The following is an 8,945-nucleotide window of genomic DNA, read 5'->3' as shown; positions in this document are numbered from 1 at the left end:
AAGTGTTGCACCTTCACATGTCTCGATTGTATTATATATTTATACATGGTTGCTGGGAATCTTACTGATCCAGATTAAAAGGAACATGATCTGATTTTAGGTCAACATACACATTAACTATTGTTTTCACTGTAATATCAGAGCAGTCCGTACACAACAGAGCTGCACAATGAAGTCATTTATTAAATGGCAAGCATCGATACAATCTCTAACAAGATGAAAAGAAATGAAACACATCTTCAAGGTATTGTTTAGAGATTACTCCCTTTTCCAGAAATGATCCTCCCACAGTTATTAAAGGCCCTGATAAGATTGTGAGAGCTGCAGTTCAGCATCACTGTATTGAAGAGAGAATCTCACTGAGTTTGATCATCTGACCTCAGGTAAAGATATTTCTCTTTATTTTATCCTGTTGGGCTCAAATGTCTAGGCTTTTGACTGATTGAAATTATTTAGCAAAATGTTATTTTATATAAATATCTGTGAGCATTATAATTTAAGTTGTTCTTACAAACCTGCGCAATGTTTCATGTACATATGTGTGCAGGTGCGGTTCGTCACAATGAGGTTTCTGATCTCACTGTGTGTGTCTCTACTGCTGCTGATTAATGGTGAGTGTTTAATAAACTGTGAACTGACAAAATAATTTCCAATAATAAATCAGACTTAATAATTTGTCTATTAAACATGTAAAATCAGGGGCCTTATGCTTAAGCTTTTTTTTGATGGTGCACTAATGAGACATGATAGTCTGGTGGTGTAATTTGTTTAAAGTAGGGGAACTGCCATCGCTCTGCATTTTCATGTATGTAAAACAGTAGAATTTTCTTTTTTTAAATAACACTTTGTTTTATTGGGAAAACCCAAGCCCACATAATTAGAATTCATAGAAATTCATAGACTATTTGTGTAAATGACAATGGAGCATACAGATATAGTGTGAATTCAGGGTGATTGGGATACTTTTTGCCATTAAAATGACTGGGAAAAAGTATCCCAATGAATCTGAATTGACCCTAGATACGGATCCTAGAAAACACTGAGGTGAGAGGGATTTATCTTGGTTTTAGACTAGTCAGTACATCTAATCCAGCGTTTCTCAACTCCAGTCCTATTCAACACACTAAGAAGCTGATGAGTTGAATCAGGTGTTTCAATTAGTGAGACGTCTGAAACATTCTGGTTTGTTTCATCACAGACTGTCCCCCTTTTCTTCATTCTCTCAGAATCAACAACTTCCAGCTCTGATCCATGCTATGATTATCACACTCTTGATGAATATTGGAGAGACATACAACAGAGCCAAGACTATAGATATGATGACACTCTTGTTGAATGGAGTGGCTGGTATCGGCTGTATTTGAATGGAAAAAGTGCCCAGATGTCTGAGTGGTGTGTGAGTTATGTGGGATGTGGAGGCAAAACTGGACTGCATCTCAACAGTTCTCATCCAACACTTGAGGATGGAGTGGTGACCCGTGAAGTCCTGGGAACTTATACTTTGGGGTTGGGGGGTTTGTATTCCCATCAGTGTGGCGCCTACATGTCCACGTCCATCCAAGTCAAAGCATGTCCAGGAGATTATTTTGTCTATAAACTTGTCAAGCCAGATGTGTCGATGTACATGCCTTCGTACTGTGCAGGTGAAGTTCTAGGCTCTGTTTTCAAAAGATGTTTTTGTTAGTTGCATGCATACAGATTTGCTATGCAAATGTTATTCAATTAATTTAAACAAAAGTTAAAAGTGTAATGTGTCATTTCTATTCCTAACAGAATCAGTAAATTTTTTATTAAACCAGTTCCTTTACACCCCTCCTTGATCAGACAAATGAATCAGGTCCTTGTTAAATGGACCATTACAGCTTCATTCATCAAATAATGATCTGTTGAGCCAGAAGTTCTCATGGTGGGCTTTTCAAACAAACAGAACAATGAATGTTCTGAAAGAACGTTTTTAGTCTTTGAGAAACTCAACCTAAGAATTATTATTTTTAGACTTTAAATGTGACCAAACACTTTCTACTATCAAATTTCATTTAATAAATTTCAGTGGCATTATCCAGTCACACAAAATGTATTTGAAGGCATGTCACAACACGCCAGCATTATTTATATAAAGTGTGAAAAGTCTTCTACTAAAATAATGTGTCTTTTCCTTTTGTCCATGACAGTTGCTTTCCAAAACATCAGCAGTGATCCCTGCTACAACTATGAGTCTCTGGATCGTCCCTGGAGAGCCAACAATGAAAGTGGAGATTACATTTGTGATAACTCTTTCTCCTGGAATGGCTGGTACCGGCTTTTCTACCATGGAATGAACATCCGGATGTCAGAGACCTGTGTTAGTTCATTCACCTGTAACACAGTAATCAATCTGTGGCTCAGTGATCCTCACCCTCAGATAGAGGATGGAGTGGTGATCAGGGAGGTCTGTGCTAGTTATTGGGGAGGCTGCTGTGATTACAAGACAAATCCCATCAGAGTTAAAGCATGTCCAGGCAATTACTATGTCTACGAACTTGTGAATCCACAATGGTGGTGTTCAGGATACTGCACAGGTACTGTGCTTTTCTCATTTAAGTATTTCAAACCTTTTTAAAATGATTTCTGTCATGACGTGAATTTCCTTCCTTTTAGATGTCAGCACCATTTCACAAGTGGTTTCCACTACAAGTCTAGATATAATCAATGGATCCAGCACCATCTTGCGTATGTTGAAAGTAAAATATGTGAATACATGATTATCTCAACAATAAAATTTGCTGATTTTTTTTTTTTTTTTTTCCATTGAAAGTTCTGCATTACAGTTTAAATGGCAATTTTTATACATGAACTTGTAGCATAACATTTACACAGTCATGTCATGTATAAATGGATTAAGAATCTCATGATTATTGTAATGTTTGACTGGTTCACATTTACACTTGTGAAGTTCATTATTTAAATATAATTTGTTGGTTTTGGTCATCTCTCACTAACACAGATTATGACCCGTGCAGTAACTACAACATACTCGACAACTACTGGAGAAACACTCTCAATTACTGGTATGTTCGTGGATACGTATCTGCGCATGATGACGCTCTTGTAGAATGGGATGGCTGGTATCGACTCTTCATTAATGGATCAAGTGCTCAGATGCCTGAATGGTGTGCGTCTTACATGGCTTGTGGAGGTTATACTGCTCTGTATCTTGGTGACTCTCATCCTCGGCTAGAAGATGGAGTTGTTACTCGTGAAATTTACGGCTCCCATAATGATCAGTGCAGTCGCTACAGATCCGACCCAATCCAAGTCAAAGCTTGTCCTGGAAATTATTATGTCTACAAATTTACAAGGCCACCTCTATCAATCCCAGCTCCTGCATATTGTGCAGGTACATTCATTCATCTTTATATTTGACATGATTATCATGAATTGTATTGAAGGTTTTTGTTATTATAATGCACACTTTCTACGATTTCATAATAGTATCTTTCACCACTCCAAGTATCAACCCCTGCTTCAACTATACCAGTCTGGATGAGCCTTGGAGATCCACTGACAACACTTACAACAATGGCATGTGTGATTATAATGTGCAGTGGAATGGCTGGTACAGGCTGTTCTACAATGGTCAAAATGCTCAGATGCCAGAATCATGTGTTAATCAGTTCAGGTGTGGCACTGATGACCCACTGTGGCTCAACGGCCCTCACCCACAGCTGGAAGATGGAGTGGTCACCCGTCAGGTCTGTGTCCCATCATGGGGTGGCTGCTGTACTTACACATCCCACCCTATTAGAGTCAAAGCCTGTCCAGGAGATTACTATGTTTATGAGTTTGTCAAGCCACCATTTTGCGGAGCTTATTGTGTTGGTGAGCATTTACTCGTATGATCTTCAGCCATCAACTTTTCTGGATTTTGTTTAAAAATGATTGCTGTTGATTTAATTGTTGATTTAATTGTTTCTAAAACCAGATGCCTCAAACCAGTCCATCTCATCAGTGTCTACAACAACAGAGAGAGTCCCATCCACTGAATCCATTACTCCATCAACAGTAAAATCCATTACTCCACCAATCACAACCACTGGTAAAGTATTATCTTGCTTCCTTTATAAACTCTCATGAACAGCTTAGACTTTTTTAGTTTGACCCATTACACAAGAGTATAGAAAAAGTCATAGAAAAACGAATTTCTCCAGAAAATAAATTTCTCAACAGCTTCTTAATTTTCTCAACATCCTTTTCTTACACATCATTGCTGAATTCTGAGTCTTTCCTATTGTGATGGATGAAGAATTTGGCTTATGTGTCACATCATAATTAGAGCAGAAGTCATGACTTACAATTTAAGTGTTCCTAATCACTCAGGTGAACTTAACTTACAATATGATAACGAACATACTTTGGTTAGATTTTACTCTTAAGAATTTCTAAGGGTGACAGTTGAGGAGAATGTTTTATTTTATTTTTTTTCCTATAACTTCAGTTAAAGGATAGATTGTTGTGAAAATTTTGAATGAAAATGTCATTAATACCATGGAAAAATCACTGTTAAGATGCGTAAAGACAAAAATGCTTGTTAAAAAAGTAAAAATGGCTAAGAAATAAAAAGGAACAGACTAGTTAGGCTGGAATGATCTCTCTGAAACTGCATGTCTGAAGAAAGCAGGGCCGTGTATCATAAGCATAAATAGAAAACCATTGGCAACAATGGACTCTGACTCAGGCTGACAATGATTTTGAGAAACACAGTTCTCATTAGCCTGTGTTCTGATGTAAACAGCATATGAGAATAACACAGAAAAATAGAAATTGTTGAATAAAGTTGTTATTTTTGTTTTGTTTTTGCACAAAAAGCATTCTTATCACTTCATAAAAATAAGGTTGAACCACTGTAGTCACATGGACTATTTTAACGATGTCTTTAGTACATTTCTGGACCTTGACAGTGGTGGTTAAATTGCTGTCTGTGTCATATACCTCTCGGATTTCATCAGAAATATCTTAATTTGTGTTCCGAAGATGAATGAAGGTCTTACGAGTGTGGAACTAAACACAGAATTTTCATTTTGGGGTGAACTAACCCTTTAAAGATGGATTCTAACAATGTCAAGGTTTTTATTGTTTGTCAGCTGGATGAAATTATTCTGAAAGTGATTATGACAATATAGTTTCTCTATTTCATTATTGTTATAGTTGTGGTGTGTACAAAACTATTCTCATAGAATTGAAATGATTATTAAAACTTTTATAGTTATTGTGCTTGGTGTGAACGGCCTTAACATTTTTACTCTGGGATTTTTGTGATAACATGATTTTTTGTTTAATGTCAGTATCAAGACTAATTGTAATTAGTTGGTTAGTTAATTTACATAGCACAATAGATGAGATGTGTCTCATCATGGAATGGCTGCTGTATTTACACATCCTACCCTATAATAGTCAAAACCTGTCCAGGAAATTGGATATATAAATATGGGATGAGTTCAATCAATCCTACCACCACAGGAAATTATTAAAAACAACTTAACTGTGATGAAGGATGACCTCTCAGTCTCCAGTCCCGTGTTTCTTGGGAATATCCCGGACGAGCCCCCAAACTGTGAGATCAAAATCTCAATAATAGGTAGAATATTTGTAGTGTCAGTCATCAGTTTAGAAACAGTCACCTCAACCCTTGTGATGTGTGGCAGCAGCAGCGCGAGATCTCGGGAGAATGACCAAGCAGACACAGATCAAGTGTGGTACAAAACATTCTCAGATTTATTCAGGCAGAAGGGTCATATTTATAGACATAGGTCAAACAACAATCTCCAGGATGGCTTGAGCATCCAATCATACGACTTAAGAATCAAACCTTACCATGTATGGCATTTCAGGAAATATAATAACAAATAAGAAATGTATGTGTGTAAATGTGTGTGTGTCTTCAACTTCTGGTTATGTGTGAGAGTGTCAGTGTGTCCAAGAACTACTACTTCTTGTTTTGTCTAGGTAGGTACATGATGTGCACAATGGAAAAATCCCAAGACACAGAGAAAGTCAAAAAGTGAAGCTCAATAAATAAGAAATTATTTAACAAACATTTTCTCAAAAATCTTTTGTTAAACATCATTGCTGAGGTTTCAGTCTTTCCCATAGTGATGGATGAGGAATTTGGCCTATGTGTTACATCATAATTAGAGCAAAAGGTCATAACTTACAACTTAAGTGTTCTTAATCACTCAGGTGAACTTAAAAACTTACAATATGATTGATTAGATTTTACTCTTAAGATTTTCTAGGGGTGAGAATAATTAATAATAATAATAATAATAATAATAATAATAATAATAATAATTATGGCACATATTTTGGACAAATGTTGGATATGTATGTATATGAATAAGTCCACACTTACACCAATACAAAACCAAAGGTCATCATCATCGTCCCACTACTAATAGCATCCAGACTCCTCTCACATGACTTAAACATGAGCCTCACAAATTACTGTAAAATGTAAATGTCAAATCTTTTGTATTTTTTTTTTTTTTTGTTCATTCTCACAGCAGCACCAGAAATATTCTACCCTTTCGGCTCTTCAGAAGACACAAGAAATGCTGCTGCTGATGATGGAAGCTCCTCTAAAATTCAGCTGTTGAGGCCATTTCTGTTCTTTGGCCGCACGTACCAGCAGATTTATGTAAGAATTTGATTCCATCTCAATTCTGTGTCTAAATGTGAGTGGTGAATGCTTCATAAGCTCATCTGTGATCAGTAAAACATGTGGCTGTTATTTTGACAGTATTTTCCATGTTTCAGGTGAATAATAATGGACACATCACATTCAACCAGTCTTCATCACAGTTTATTCCCTACTCTTTTCCTGCTAATGGAAGCCAAGATATAATTGCTGGTCTCTGGACCGACCTTAACAACAATGCAAGAGGTGTCATTTCATATAATCAGTACACTAATGGAAGTGTTCTCGCACGTGCCACTCTGGATATAAACAATCATTTCCCAAATCTGACCTTCAACGCTTCTTGGGTCTTTGTTGCAACTTGGGATAAAGTCCCTTACATTTCCATGTTTAGAGCAGTAAGTTTGATATACTTCTGAATTCAATTCAATTCAAAATCAAAATACTTTGTTGGCATGAATACAATACAAAGTGTTACAATACACAGAAAATAATTAATTAAATCATTAATAATAGCAACAAGGTCACAATAATGGTCATACAAGAGCAATAATGAAAAATGAACATTAAATGATTATCCTTTTTGCCAATGTTTGCAGGAAACATCGTTTCAAGTGATTTTAATTTCAGGCAGTAATTTTTCATTTATTCTGATGAATTATGGTGACACTTCTGTAACAGGGCTTCCAGTAGAGGTAAAAGCAACTTATCTGTATCCGAACAAAATGTTACTATTCCATACTATATAAGTGTATTTATGTATGTACTGTTAACATATATAATTAGCATATTTTACATATTTTATCCAGGCTGGATATGACACCGTTAACTCCATACACTACTTTGTGATTCCTGGATCAGTCAACGGGAGCTCCATTTCAAACCTCAAGAACTCCAGTAATGTCAATGTTGCAGGTCGTTGGGCCTTCAGGGTGGATGGTGGACACAAAGGTATAAGATTTATCTTTTTAGAAATAGATAAAAACAATAAGGTTTTGCTTTACAAGCCATTTTTTTCTGATAAATGTCATATAACTCGGTGCAATGTTTTGAATGAAAAACATTCAAAATACTTTATAGTTATCGTGCTTGGTGTGTACGGCCTTAAGATTTCTACTCTGGGAATTTTGTAATGATAACATTATTTTTGTTTAATGTCAGTATCAAAACTAATTTTAGTTAGTTCATTTATATAGCACAATAGATGAGATGTGTCTCCTCATGGGATGGCTGCTGTACTTACACATCCCACCCTATAAGACTTAAAGTGTTGGTGAGCATTTGCTCATGATCTTCAGCCATTAACTTCTCTGGATTTTGTTTGAAAATGATTGCTGTTGATATAAAATTGTTCCTAATACCAGAAGCCTCAAATGAGTCAATACCAGAAGCCTCAAATGAGTCAATCCCATCAGCGTCTACAACAACAGAGACAATCACAGAAGAATCCATTACTCCACCAATCACAACCACTGGTAAAGTATTGTCTTGCTTTGTTTATAGACTCTTACAGTATATCTCCGGAAAATAAATCACATTAGACAGAAGTAAAAAAGCTCAGAATGATTATTTCCTTGATAGTGGAATCGGCTATTGTAGCAAAGTTCAAAGTTCTTAGGGAAGGAAGAGGAAAGGGTCGGCTTTGACTGCTGACTGAGCTTTATTTCAGATATTAAATCTCCAACCAAAAGGCGACAGCCATCTGAACACCCGGCCTGTGGACCACCCTGAACTTAAAAGGCTGTAAAGCTAGATACCAACAGGTGATCCACGTGTTGGTATCCTTCATGCGGTGGAGCCACTGCAGAGGAGCGTGGTCTGAACAGAGGGTGAATTCCCATCCCAGGAGATAATAGCGGAGATGGCCCACCTGATGGCTAGACATACTTTCTCCACGGTGCTGTACTTAGCCTCTCTCTTAGAGAGCTTGCGGCTAATGTACAGCACAGGCCGTTCCTCCCCCTCTATCTCCTGGGACAGGGCAGAACCCAGCCCCCTGTCCGATGCATCAGTCTGCAACACGAAGGGGAGAGAAAAATCAGGAGAGTGAAGCAATGGCCTGCCACTTAGAGCAGCCTTCACCTGGGTAAAGGTCTGCTGACACGGCTCTGTCCACTGGATCGTATCTGGTGCCTCCTTTTTAGTCAGATCAGTCAAGGGGCTGGTGAGGTCTGAATAATTAGGCACAAACCTTCTATGATATCCTGCCAGCCCGAGGAACAGTCTAACCTCCTTTTCGGTCTTGGGGCGCGGACAGGTTGCAATTGCTGCC

General features: G+C 37.4%; 1 protein-coding gene across 4 annotated transcripts in view; it reads left to right on the top strand.

The window, feature by feature from the left end:
- The window catches only part of LOC125255412, a 54,235-nt gene continuing 45,290 nt past the window's right edge, over window positions 1-8,945 (top strand). For 2 of the 4 annotated variants that reach the window (XM_048170632.1, XM_048170630.1), the window contains exons 1-13: window positions 324-383; window positions 548-611; window positions 1,227-1,643; window positions 2,172-2,558; window positions 2,638-2,709; window positions 2,984-3,376; window positions 3,472-3,858; window positions 3,962-4,075; window positions 6,540-6,673; window positions 6,793-7,071; window positions 7,273-7,368; window positions 7,483-7,624; window positions 8,038-8,148. In XM_048170632.1, coding sequence (XP_048026589.1) covers window positions 563-611; window positions 1,227-1,643; window positions 2,172-2,558; window positions 2,638-2,709; window positions 2,984-3,376; window positions 3,472-3,858; window positions 3,962-4,075; window positions 6,540-6,673; window positions 6,793-7,071; window positions 7,273-7,368; window positions 7,483-7,624; window positions 8,038-8,148 — 2,581 coding nt within the window. In that variant the 5' untranslated portion in view covers window positions 324-383; window positions 548-562. Of the gene's footprint in view, window positions 384-547; window positions 612-1,226; window positions 1,644-2,171; window positions 2,559-2,637; window positions 2,710-2,983; window positions 3,377-3,471; window positions 3,859-3,961; window positions 4,076-6,539; window positions 6,674-6,792; window positions 7,072-7,272; window positions 7,369-7,482; window positions 7,625-8,037; window positions 8,149-8,945 lie in introns of all 4 variants that reach the window. The other 2 variants (XM_048170631.1, XM_048170633.1) reach the window with 2 other exon arrangements.

Source organism: Megalobrama amblycephala, linkage group LG20 (assembly GCF_018812025.1).
Source record: "Megalobrama amblycephala isolate DHTTF-2021 linkage group LG20, ASM1881202v1, whole genome shotgun sequence".
NCBI classification, from domain to species: Eukaryota; Metazoa; Chordata; class Actinopteri; order Cypriniformes; family Xenocyprididae; genus Megalobrama; species Megalobrama amblycephala.
This window is presented reverse-complemented; position numbering and strand designations above follow the sequence as displayed.